The 13,374-nt window shown below is 40.0% G+C and overlaps 1 protein-coding gene across 16 annotated transcripts in view; it reads left to right on the top strand.

Moving 5' to 3' along the window:
* The window catches only part of ank3b (ankyrin 3b), a 178,108-nt gene extending 166,147 nt beyond the window's left edge, over window positions 1-11,961 (top strand). For all 16 annotated transcript variants that reach the window (XM_063482630.1, XM_065471627.1, XM_063482624.1 and 13 more), the window contains 6 exons: window positions 4,562-5,246; window positions 5,330-5,522; window positions 7,361-7,444; window positions 7,850-8,098; window positions 9,559-9,630; window positions 10,490-11,961. In XM_063482630.1, the coding sequence (XP_063338700.1) occupies window positions 4,562-5,246; window positions 5,330-5,522; window positions 7,361-7,444; window positions 7,850-8,098; window positions 9,559-9,606 (1,259 nt within the window). In that variant the 3' untranslated portion in view covers window positions 9,607-9,630; window positions 10,490-11,961. The remainder of the gene's footprint in view (window positions 1-4,561; window positions 5,247-5,329; window positions 5,523-7,360; window positions 7,445-7,849; window positions 8,099-9,558; window positions 9,631-10,489) is intronic.
* The last annotated feature ends 1,413 nt before the right edge of the window (window positions 11,962-13,374 follow it).

The raw sequence follows: 13,374 nt of genomic DNA, 5'->3' as shown, positions 1-13,374 counted from the left end.
AAAGCCAAATAAGCTCTTCTCTGGATTCAGTAGACGAGTTTAGAGTCTGGTTTGGCACTTTAAAACAAAATTCTGAAATGGTCTCATTTCCAGTCTGTGTAATTAGGTTTTCTTGAAGTCATCTTAACACAAGGATCAGTGTTCCTGTTGCCTTGAATAACAACTGAGCTGAGGTGATCTTTTTGCAAAGATGATTTCAAGGGGAACCGACTTAAGTAGATTAACAAAATGCATGGCTATGGCTTTGTGTGAAGGGCTGCCTGCTCTGTTGTTGTTGACTCACATTAATACACTTCTAACACTCTTTAAATGGGCGAAGCCTTTTCAACACATCCAGAAGTGTTTTTTTATTTTTTGATGACTTGCACATTTTGATCTGGATGTGCTCTGTTCCACACGGCACTCACAGATGAGTTGAAAATGAAACGCCTTTTTTCAAAGTGTACAGTGTATACTAATGCTTCTGTGTCACTGCTGTTAGCTATGTGATACCTGTCATCTCCTGGTTCCTACGAGCCTCCCAGCCTCTACGCTCCACTGTAGCTTCCTCTGCTTTGAGACCAGCAGACTCCCTGCCTCTTCATCCTCCTCTTCCTCTTGCTTCTGAGTGACTAATTTCCACAGCAAATGCCCTTGTCTACTGAGCAGCACTAATCAGCTACTTCCCACCAATGGCTACCTTTTGCTAACCTCAGCAGCTTCAGGATCCAGTCATAGCTTCTGCTCCCACCCTTGCAGTTGAGTAGAATAAGAATAGAACAGCACAGCCTGTCATTACTAACAGCTTTCTACAGGTTGTGGAGGAATATAGCAATCTTACAGCTCTTTGGTGAGAGTTTAAGATCGCTCTTGTCAGCCTCTGCGCAAGCTGGATGACATTGAGAGCTAATTGCTGTCGAGGCCCATTTCAGATGCTCTTATCCATGGCATAGAAGTGCTCCAGGGGAGTCTCTAACAGTAAAGCTCATTTAACCCAGTGTACATTTGCCAAACCAAACCTTAAAGACTATCAAGTCTTTAAAAAATCACTGTAAGGTTGAGAAGTTATTGTTTGGTTTGGCAAATGTGAATCATAGCCATTCTTCTGAACTTTTCGATGTGAAACATTCAGGATCTTTTTCCATGAAAGAGTCTAAACATTGTGACATACTGTGTAATTTCCTTTTAGTAAGAAATCTGATATGAGGTGTTATCATAAGGTTCTGCAACTTTGTCCACAAACTATACTTGATCTGAATTTAATCAGATTTCGACATCATGTCCTTGTGCACCACTAGACCGCTTTCAACTGGCTGCCATTTTTAGATCACTCCATGAAAGTCGTTCTGACTGGTGACTGTGATTTCAGCATGAACCTCAAACTTGCAGATTGAGCCTACATGACCTTTTGAGTTTAAAATCATTGGTGATGAGAGTTTTTCACCTACCTACAATCAAGAGACAAAAGAGCAGCTATGAATGTACAAAGAACAGGAAAAACTTGAGTAACTAATGTATTTGCCTCCCCCAAAAAATATGACACAACCACAAGGTAATTAAGACATAATGCACCACGCACAGCGTCGGCCGCTCACATTGAAAGATTCACCACAGATGTGAGATCGATCCTGGAGAACAGGATCAGGCATCCTTTAGATGTCTTAGAAGGATGACGAGTTCTGATGGGGGAACTTCGAGGAACCCATCTTATACCAGCAAATAGTGGATTAAAAAGGAAGAAATAACAAAATCACCATCTCTCCTCATCTGATTTGGATCCCTGCAACTTTAGTCATTTTGCCTAAATGATTTGAGATAGACTCATTTTTATGATAGACTGGAGGAGATTCAGTGCGCATCACAGAGGCACAAGTGCACATGGTAAGGATGGGACTTTCATGGAGTGATCTACAGAACAGCACATGCAGGTTTTATGGACAGGGTCACAAAACCTCATACTTTAGTATGCTCTGCATAAAATTAGTAAAAGTCTGGATTTCTCTAAGAGAGTGGCGGTATTAGAACTTGGAATTTATAGAGTCTAGACTTTTAGTATTTCCAAGCATTTGCCCTTTCTCTTTTCATAAACATCTCCTCCTCTTTAAACCTCCTAGACTGTAAAATCTCAGTTTTCCAGCAAAAAATTATAAAATTATTGAAATTATTTTTACTACCCTGGGGTGAAGGGTCCAAAGAGATGATACTCCTGCTGACTATGGTGCCTCTTCTTGCTTATCAGCTGAGATGAGCAACCCGATGAGTCCTACGCTCAATCTCTTCGCTTCTGCAGCTTTGTAGATTTTAAGCCTTCATCAGTCACATTTTCACTTCATTGTCTGTGTGTTTGACCTGTTTTATTTTTACATGCCTTGTTCTGTCTTCTAACCAGTTTTTGTCTAACATTTGTTCTGTGCCTTTTGTTCTGTGTCTTGTGAACCTTGCTAATTGCAACAGCTCCAAAACGTCTTAGAAGTCCTCAAATGCCTCAGCCTTCCCCTCTGCACACCACCTCCCTTTCTTCTTCCGCTCCACCCGTTCAAACCACACATATCAACACTTTCTCTTCCTCTTCTGTCTTTTTCTTCCCATCTCCCCCTTCCACACCTCCTGTTTACCTCCTGCCTGTGGCCCCTGTTCTCCCTCACTTCTTCACTCTGCCTTATTCTCCTCCTCTTCCCTCCTCCCCTCAAAGTCCTTTTAGCTGCCCTTCTTTCTTCTCTCCTCACTTTCCGCCCTCGGCCCTCTACAAGCCCCTGTCTCCTCTTTCTTCCTCACTCCCAACTCTTCACCTTTTACCGCCTCCTCATTCTGCCTCTCCTACATCTGCTGAGTCTTCTCTCCCTTGTGCCTCTCCTCGCACATTATCAGCTACTACTGTCCCTTCTTCTCCTTCTCCATCTTTAATATGTGCCCCCTCTCCACCTTTACTTCCTCCCTCTTCTACACCTCCTCTCTGTCCTTGCTCTTCATCCTCTTCTCCACCTCAAAATCGCCATTCTCTATCTCCACCTCCCCCATCCCCCCCACCCTCTCCCCTCCCTCCTGGTGTTCCTCCTTACTTCAGGCGAGATCGTTCAGTTCCTGAGGTTTACATTTAGAGGCCTGTGTGCTTCTCACTGCCTTTTGTTTGAACCAGCACAATTAAGCTACCTGAACTCTTCTCAAGCTTTTGCTCATAAACAGACCTAATTACTGAAAATGAAGTCCAGCTTGTTTTAAAGCATTGTAATGAAGTGTCCCGCCTCACCAACTTCACTAATGTTGCATTTATTCGAGTGAGGCTGGGTCTAAGGCTTCGTAAGTTTAAAAATCAAAACTCAAGTGCCAATTTTAGGATACATAAACAGTATATGCCAGGTTTTTGGTTTTATTTTTATATTTTGTGTATTTCTGTTTCCACCACTTTTTGATGTGGTCATGTCTACTCGGTAGGGCTGGTTCAAAAGTCATTTAAAAGTACTTGAAATTATTAATTCTTTTTCTACTTCTAGAGGCGGCAGAACAAAATTTAAACACAACAAATCTGATGTTCGTATATATTACATATCGAGTACAACTGGAATAGCATTATCATTTATCCACAGGAATAAATTCCAGAGTCTGGTTTGAACTCTGGTTTGTTCTGCAAGAAGCAATCCAGTACTGGCACAACACATTCGGATAGAAATGCAGCCAGAGCCACAAAAGTGTAGAAATATCTGTCTTAGATGGCATGGTGTACAAAGCAGGAGAGATGTTTCCTCTAAGTGAAGAAGTAGATTAATGAACTCACTCTGGACACCGATTGTGCAAAATATCCTCAACACATCGTGCATTTAAAGTAGCTGAACACCTGATGAATGGCCTGTTTTTAATTCAGAAGAGACATGAAGGGCATGCTTCTCTTAACAACAATGTGGGTGTTTATCCTTTTTATTTCCAAACTGTATGTCCTAATTAAACTTGTAGTTGTAAAAATATGTCACAAGAATTCAGCTGAAAGCACACTGTGACCTTTGTAGATGTGTATAGGTGTGTGTAGCATCTAAAGAGCCAGATGTGTTTCTGAGCAGTTCACAAAAATTAAATTATAGCTTAAAGGGGCAGCGGCTCCCACTCAGCCGGCAAATTCCACTGTAAATATTGCTACATGTCTGCTCTATGTGTATGTGATTTGAGATTAAATACAGATGTAATACTTTGCATCCATAGACTTTAAAGGTAATGGCATGGCGTATTTTTGTTCTTATTTCAATTTAATATATTTCTGAATACTAAAATTCACCCACCAAATGCACAAATACCACAAGCAGAATCTAGAGGTGCAGTTCCCAGGAAGTTACCACTGGGTGTAAACAGACAAAGGTTCACCATAATAACTTTATAATATGTAAAGTTGTGTTTACATCTTATTCTGCTACTTAATCAGTTACACTTGTGACTTTTGAACAGATGCTACCCTTAAATGTTTCAAATGTTTCTCATTTCATCACCTCCACCACTTTACCTCTCCTTACCTCCCTCTTCCAACCCCCTTTTTTTAATCTTTACCCCCTCTTCGATCCTCTTGTCCTCTAATCCTGTACTCCTACAATCCACCCAGGCTACGACAATATAGATCTGGAGCTCCAAACCCCCTCAGACCTCAACTACGTGCCCCCAACCCCACTGCGCTCAGACGACTTCTTTAGCGAGGGCGATCCTTTAGTAGAATCCCATAACAAGTCCACGCTTACTAGACCTAGCGACCTCTCTCTCACTCAGACCACCAGCACCTCCAGCAGCGACCCCCTCACAGTGGCCCCGGGTCCAGGCTCCACTGCCACAGAGCTACCCATTGCTGGGCCTGAAGATACAGAAACTGAGATGTTTACCGAAGAAAAAACAGGATTGGTGTGTGTAGAGAGGCCAGATAATGACAGACGGTTGGTAGAGCAATCAGGAAAGGAGACAGAAGAAGTAAAAGCAGGAGAACATCTTGTTTTGGAGAGTCAGGGAGGGGCCGTAAAAGAGAAGGCTACCGCAGACACTGGTCTTGGAAATGGAGTGGAGGAAGAAGAGGAGGAGGAAATGACGCAGGAGAGGTTGCAGAGTCTGCTGGAGGATATAAAGCTGGAAGAGGGCATGGAGGAAGAGGAGGTGTCAGAGGAGCTTGTGAATGCCATCCTTGAACAAGTACGGAAAGCAGAAAAAGACATTTATTCAGTTCCAGGCAGGAGCAGTGAGACGTCTGGCGCAATCGGGGAGTCAGCAGCCCCTGGCCCTGTTCCGGGCTCTGAGGAGGGCAGGTAGGACTTGATTTTATTTGAAATTTATTGTCACGTCTTTCTGCTCCCAGGTGTATTGTCCTAAATCTATTTAACTCGTCCAGCCCCGACAGTCTAGCTGATTCGCTGGAGGAGCCCCAGGTTCAGACCAACAAACAGAATGGAGGTCAGACTGAAGCAGCCAGGGAAGGCATGGAAAAGGTGCCCAGGAGGAAGGAATCCCAGGAGGACAGCAGCACAGCGGGACCAAGCAGAGGAGACAAGGACGGAGGCAACAGGTCCCAGCACAAAGTCCAGGTGGGAATCGGTCCTTCACAGAGAATCTTGTCTTGAAGCCTTGAAAAAGTCTTTAACTGTATATTATATTATTCTCCTTCTGTTGTTATGTGGGCTTAAAATATTTAACCTCTGAGATTAGCCCAATTCTTCTATCATATGTTAACTTTCCATATGAATCCCACACACTCTGGCCTCGTTGACATTACTCTGCTGCTGTGCTGCCTTCATCAGGAGAGTGTTAGAGAGAAGGAGTCCGACTCTGATGAGGAGACCACTGTCACTACCAGGGTGATACGCAGACGGGTTGTACTCAAGGTCTGTTAGGCCTGGTGTGCAGAGACATGTTGAAGCAGAGTGCAGTGGACCGATAGCGTGTGAAGAAGAGTGATACCAGAGAGACTGAACAGAAGCTATTTGCTATGTGTGCTGAGCATAACAGTAGCAGTGTTTTTGTGCAAGTTTGTTAACATGGAGTGGAGTGTGTGTGCAGCTATAGTAACTTAAAAGATAACTGGAGACGGGATATGTGTGAGGAAACAAAGAGACATTTTTTTTAGATTAGCATATGACCCAAAGAGGAGTTCTAAATTTTCTCTAAATTGAATTAGAAACTTGACTACAGCTGTTTATACGTTTAGCTTTGCTATAGCATTAAGTTCTAATTGCTTGCTTGCCTTGCTTGTGCTCTTCTACCTGGCTGGTGGATTGTTGGTTGTGCTTTACCATATATATTTAATTCACTGACTAAAAGGAATGTGCCAACCTTCTTCTGATTAGCGGAAGAAAAGGTGGCCTTAGATTTAAGCTTCTTTTTTGCATCAGCTAGAAGCAACTAATAGATATTTTAATTATTGATGCTAAGTGTTTCCAGGGAGTCATCAGTTAATTGCTTAGTGTAAAAAAAATAAAATAATAAAAATCAGAAAATAGATTCATAAAGCCCTAAGTGAAGCTTTAATACAAATTAACAAGATTAAATCAGCATATATTTACATATAGGATAGCGGAAATAAAAAAACTGGTGTTTTTGCCTAATGCCGCTTTGGAATTGACACATTGCCCATATTGGAACACATTTCCAAAGTGGAAAAAGTCTGCTTGAAGATCTTATAAATTTAATAAAAAAAAAAAAAAACTAAAGCAAGAATATAACATGTACAGTATTCACAGACTTTGCTGTGACAATGAAAATTGAGCTCCGGTGCATCCTGTTTCCACTGAAAGTACTCCAGCCATCATTCAACATTCAACACAACCTCTTCACACCCTCCACAAAAGGCCGAACTGGCTCGACACCAGTAGATACCAGTTATATTCTATATTCTTTATTGTTTTGTTACAATCTCTGGCTCTATCAAGGTTCATTTTGAGGTGATAATAAGATGCATTTGTATGGTTTTTGAACGAGGTTTTGCCTGAACTTTTATTTTTCCATCTATGGACACATCCTTCTGAAGCTTTGTTTAGAAGAAACACTTTTATTTTATTCTTTCCATATTTCTATATTATAAATGTCTTTTAAACAGCATTTGGTGTTTCCAGTGCTTTTGCTGCTGCTGGCTTGGGTTTTGAAGTTTGGACGTGTTGAGATGGCCCGCAGGATGCAGTGTTACATTACATTATTTAACAAACCTACCGATCTAAATACTCACCTTTCCAAAACCTTTCCACTTTATATGATAAATATGTTCTAGGGCAAAAATATCCTGGTTTTGCATCCATTGTGATTTGTGGGCTGTTTGGAAATGCTTCTTCATTTATTTGATGAATAACAGTCTTGGAGCTAACCCTACCTGCACCTTTACCTTCCTCATTTCTTTCTCAATTTTCCATCCAAATAAAAAATTTCACCCCAGGGAGAGGAGGCCAGAAACATTCCTGGAGACTCTGTGACAGAGGAGCAGTTCATAGATGAAGATGGGAATCTGGTCACCAGAAAAGTAACCAGTCTTTCTCCTCCATTGCTTTTCTTGTCTTACACCACATGTATATGCCATGTACAGCCACAGTAAAATTTAATAGGGAAAACGATGAACCATGGAAGGCACAAATCTGTTATGTGAGCTCGATCTGTTTCCCCTTTGGCCATACGCCCTTGGTTTGGGATTGATTGGTTATCTGACCAGTGACCTTCAAAATTGAGGGTTTGGGCCAAGCAGGGGAATTCAGATTGGACCTCATTGTCACAATGATGCCGACAACCTCTTAGATGCATGAACCAAGCCTATCACATACCATCCCATTGACTTTTACAAAACACTTCTACATATCTCCCTCATCCTTTTTTCTATCACTTCTCTCAACTCCCCCACCCTCCTCCTGCTGACATGCTTCTTCCCCTGCAGGTGATCAGAAAGGTTGTACGCAGAGTGTTCAGCTCAGAGGAAAGGAGGCAAAGTGAAGGCGAATTTATTGCAGCAGAAGAACCTGCTGCTGCTGGTGGGGGAGGTGTTGGTGGTGGTGTAGCCTCAGGTGGAGCTGACACTGCTTCTTCATCAGGAGCGGCAGCAAGAGCCACGGGGGGGAAGGGCAAGAAGAAGGGGAAGCGCTCCCGACACGGCCACAAGGAGGAGCCTCAAAGAGTGAAAACTGAGGTTGCTGTCGAAACAAACTGCCTGACTTAGTGAGCTGAGCTGTCTGCATGAAGCTGTAGCTTTGTGTAAACTCTTAATCAATCAATGTAAACTCTTAATCACCTTTTAGATGAGCAGAGGACACACATTCTGACAGCATTAAGGCAGCCATAAACCAAAGTAAACTGCATTCCAGTGAGGGGAGGTGTACTACAAAGCGAGAATAATGGGTTAGTGAGTTATGTTTAGCCTGGCTAGATCACCATGGCACCTTCTGCTAAACAGATAACATGGTCCAGAGTGGTTTATTCAGGGTTTTGTTGTAAAATTGTCTTGAAGCATCACATTACCACAAATGCTTTTCCATACAAAGTGCTTGGTTGCATCCCGTTTCTCATAGGTGACACTCAGTAAGCCCATTTCTGTAAAGAAGAGTAAAATTATGCGTCAAACACTCCCTTTGATGTGAGCATGCATAGATCCTAAAGCAGAAAGCCCAGTTTGCCAAAGAAAGTTGATAACCATCATCGCTGAAGGTTTAGTTTTCATAGAGCAAGCTAACACAAAGAAATGCTCTCTAGTAGCCTCTGGTGGAGCCAAGCGGTAAGTTTTAGTTCAGGTTCAATTCCCCTCTTGCCCCAAGTGTCCTATGAGTTGAACCTGAAGCACAGTTGAGCTGCGATTAAGACCAAAAAAGCGTTTGTGATTTAAAAAAAAAAAAAATAGCACCTAAAAGTCCAGCTAAAATTTGGGCAAAGCAGGTTTGTCAGGAGAAGCAAGAGACAGGTGAGCAAAGACAAAATGCCATGGCCATATCGTCACTGGGGACCTCAAGTAGATTTATAAATACACATCAGTTTACGCATGTACAAACAGAAGATGAAGATCTTGGCTAAGATTGGTTTATCCATACAAAATGGTAAAATGACAGAAGTGTGAAATGTAATGACTAAATTGTGATGTTCATGCAACTCAAACTTTATTTTGGCATTCAGGTTTTGTTTGCTGTTTCCTGTTTGAAAAATTGAGTGTGAGTTTATGAAATGCTATGCAGTTTAGAACAATTTCATAACAGCAACCTTACTGTCTGAATACAGTTTGCAGTGGTTGCAGTGTGTGTTTCCTCAGTAGCAGCTGCAGCCTCTAGGTTGAGACTAGACCGAGTTTGAGAAATACTAATATCAAGTGATTCAACTAATATAGAATGTCGTTATTCTCTCTATTAAGCATGTGTGATTTCATTTGCAAATTTACAGATGTAGTAATTTTAACATTTTTCACTCCTTAAACCCATCTTTCCTCCAGCATGCTGCCTGATGTAGAAGATGAACCAAACTGTGCTTCATTAACACTCACTGATCATGCCTTGCCTGAGTTTAGTACTGACATTTTCTTTCTCTCTCTCTCTTTTTTTGTTTTGCTTTTTTTTGTTCCTGTCTTATGCTGAACCTCGCTGCTTTTCTTAATCTCCTTCTGCCAAGCCTGGAGACGGTGCCAACAAGAAACCAGGGAGGAAGAGTCAATCGTAACAGTAGAGCTCTCAACTACAACTGGTAAGAGGCCACTCATAAAGACACTAAAAACTCCCATAAGTTACCCAAAAATTCACCTATAGACCATAAAGATTAATTATGTGTGTTTCTGTAAATACAACAAGAATATAATTTATATTTTTTGCTTAATATAAAGTATGGTATATAAAGGCATGTTTAGCTGAAGACTTTAATTCTGAAATTTAGAAGTAAGACCACTCAGATGTCTGTATGCTGAGTATGAAGCCATCTACCTTTTAACTCTGATGTAATCAGGAAGACAAGAACTGAGTTTTTCAACTGGAATAAAATTGTCAGTGCTGTTGTACTCCCATGCATTACAGTCAAGCGCACCATGCAGATCTTTATTAACAAGAATATTTGCAAGGATTTAAAAGCTAGCAATAAGTTAAGTTGCTAGTTGACATCTCAATGTGACTTTTATGTTCTAGTTAGTATTTTAAAAAATATAACCTTACGTTGTATGTAAACAAGATGAAAACGAATCACTTGCGAGGTTTTGTAGGACACTTTCTGTAACGTTCCAGAATTAACTAAAGCTATCAAAATGGTATGAACAAACATTGCTTATGAATTCATGTCCAAAATGTCTTTGTACTGTGTTGAACAGATACTGGAGATGAACTAGAGTCAGGTGGTACTTTCATGTAATTCCAATTTGTACCACAAGGTGGTGCAGTGAGTAAATAAAACATATAAACAGGAGAATTAATTAAAAACACAATTACAATCGAGGCCAAGAAAGACAAAAAAAAGAGAAGATATTTAAAAGATATTTAAAACTGCAACCCTAAAGCAAAAAAGCACTTTTTTTATACAACAACTCAATCTGAAGTATAATACTTTCCTTTACACTCAGGTCCATGGACATCCACCTGTGACCCCCCACACACGACCCTGGGAGGAAAAACAGACCAGAGCCAATGAAACCGGGAGCCAACACGTGTCTGAAGCTTTCGCTTTACAACGCATGGTTTTCAGCAAGACAACACGTTACTTTTCTTTGATTTCGCATGAGCATGTCACCAAACTCACTCACTGTTGGAAAACAACACCGAAGGACACGCATGGACGTGAGCTGGAAACTTCTTTAACCTTCGGCGAATGAAAGGCGTCTGTGACCAAAGACGGCAGAAACAGCGGGGGAAAAGACTTCACTCTCTCAGACACTCGCCTTGTATGGCTTTATTTTTTCCTCCTGCACTCACAGTATTGGGGTGCACCATGTGGTTCTTTTATAAAACAAAACAAAACAAAGGAGATATAATAGTACCTGGGTGTTTTTGTTGTACATAAATGACACTGTATAAAATCTTTAAAAAAAAAAGAATTGGTAGCTTCACAGATTGTTTATGCACTGATTTGAGTTGATGAAGCTTTGCAGAGCCAGTGCATTTGTATTGAGAGGTCGACACTTTTCGTGCAGCCTGGAGTGTGTCTTCTGACGTGCTCTTCCCAAATATAAAAAGGAACAAAAAAAAGCTGTATGTGAATGAAACGAATGGAGAAAAAAAATTATGCTTGATTTTCAACAGAGGACATTTTCTTTAAAGCCAACAGCTACTCTGCTCTGTCTGAGGGACATTCTTCAGAGAAATGATATTTTGCTGCATGTGATGTCACTTTATTTTTAACGCTCTCCTTTCTTTCTCTTAATTCAAAGCACTGTAATACAACTTAGAGAGGGTGTGATGGTACTTCTGTCTGTGTGAGCACTCATAGTAACCCAAACATCTGTCATCTATAACTGTTTTTTTTTTATTTAATTTCTTTTTCTTTTTTTACAAATGAAATGACACTCCACATCCTAGTGGCAACATAGTACAGCATCCTTCTTATGCAACAGGAAAGTACTGACACTGTCCAATGCATCTTTCAGACTAGCACATTGTTAGCTCTAGACCGCTAGCAACGCTGTGTGTATGTGTGTGTGTGTGTTTAACATTAAAAAAAAAAATCCATGCATACTAGAAGTGTATGTTTAAACTTTTAGTTCTACTGTGGTTTTTAAAAGGGGACTTTTACTTTGATGATTTTTATCTTGTTTATTTGCTTCTATTTACACGAGAACAGAGAATCTCATTTTTAGCCCCATCACTCAAATCTAAATCTTTGTAATCACACACAAATCACTGTCAGTTATTAAAAATGTGACTTTCTGTTCATGTGTAAATCGTTTTTCTGTTTTGTTTTGTTTTTCATATGAATCCACCCTAAGCATCCATTGTTGATAATAAATCTGGTACCGACATGTATGACAAACCAACATAGCCTACACTGGATGATCCAAGTAATTATTTAAGCAGAAAAATAAATTGTGTTTAAACTGAACCTCTGCTAGTCAGTCTGATTTCTCTTTCTGGTTGCACAGGCCCAACAAAATACTGGACATGAATCATACTGATGTCTTTAAGACGTCAAGAAACCCCATGGAAACTAAAAGACAATAAAAGACCTGAAGATGTAGGCTAAAGAGCTTTGTGCATCACAACATATTTGCCGCACATGCTAGTGTCCACCAGTAAATAATGCCAAATAAATGAAATACAGTCACTAAATATGTGGCCCATTCTCTTTGTAAAGGCAGTATTATACACACTACATTACATTACACAATATAAATAGTTAAAAATGATAATCGTATACACGTCTTAGACCAAATGCAGAATAAGGGTATTTAGGGGGATATATGTCCATACTTCCATGCCACTTGTGACCCACAATGCCCCAGTCATGATCTTAACTAAACACTGGTCATGTGACCCCTTACATTCTGCATCTAACAAATTTTACATAAAAATATATATTTAAAAAATTATTGTATATATAAAAAAAGACCTTTACAACTTTTTCACTTATATGTCAACATCTGGCATAAATCAAACATGCAGATCATCAAGAATGTGATTTCTATACTGGATTGGTCAGGGTTAACAGGGTGCCAGTGGAAACTGTGCTACTGTTAGCTAAAGACAAACGAAGAGGAGAAGGGAAAGGCATGATGGAACCATCATTGGCAAAGAGAAAGAGCTGATGGGACATGCAGAGGGTTGGTGTAACAGAGGAGGACGCTAATGATAGGGTGAGTTGGAGGTGATCTGTTGTGGTGACCCCAAAACTGAGTAGAGAAGAAGAAAAAGAGGAATTTGACCAATAAAATCGCTGAAAAATATCATTCTGTGTTTCGCAGACTACCATGTTTCAACCACTTGGTACAGTGAAAACCAAATACAGCATTTCTTTTTGGAAAAACTAGACCAACTATACTTTTTATCAAAATTATTGGAGATTTGTTTTTATAATAATCTTTCAACAATAAAAAAGTACTGATCGATCTATCTATAAATATAAATAATGAAATATACATTTATATCTGTAATTTTCATTTATAGTGACTCTGAAAAGATAAGATGTGAAGCTCTATATAAGAAGATATTAATTGTGAAATCATACAGAGCTGTTTTTATAATTAAAGCACATACAATGATACTGGATAAAAGAAATATCTTAATATTTTACACATATTTTGCATATGACTTCTTAATATTTCCAGTAATTGCCCCGCAATCTAGCTAGGATTCAAACAACTGGTTTATGAAAACAGTAAAATTTGGACTGTACCATCAGAGCGCTGCAAAGCTCTCAAAATATAATAAGTTCAAAATAACCCATATCTTATACCGGGAATTGGTGCAGCTCTTTTGTTAACTTCTTGTCTGAAACAAGACATTTTAGCTGTCTTTC

The sequence above is a fragment of the Pelmatolapia mariae genome, linkage group LG8, assembly GCF_036321145.2.
Source record: "Pelmatolapia mariae isolate MD_Pm_ZW linkage group LG8, Pm_UMD_F_2, whole genome shotgun sequence".
In the NCBI taxonomy this organism is placed as follows: Eukaryota; Metazoa; Chordata; class Actinopteri; order Cichliformes; family Cichlidae; genus Pelmatolapia; species Pelmatolapia mariae.
Note: the sequence above shows the minus strand (reverse complement) of the source record. Positions and strands in the feature narration are given on the sequence as shown.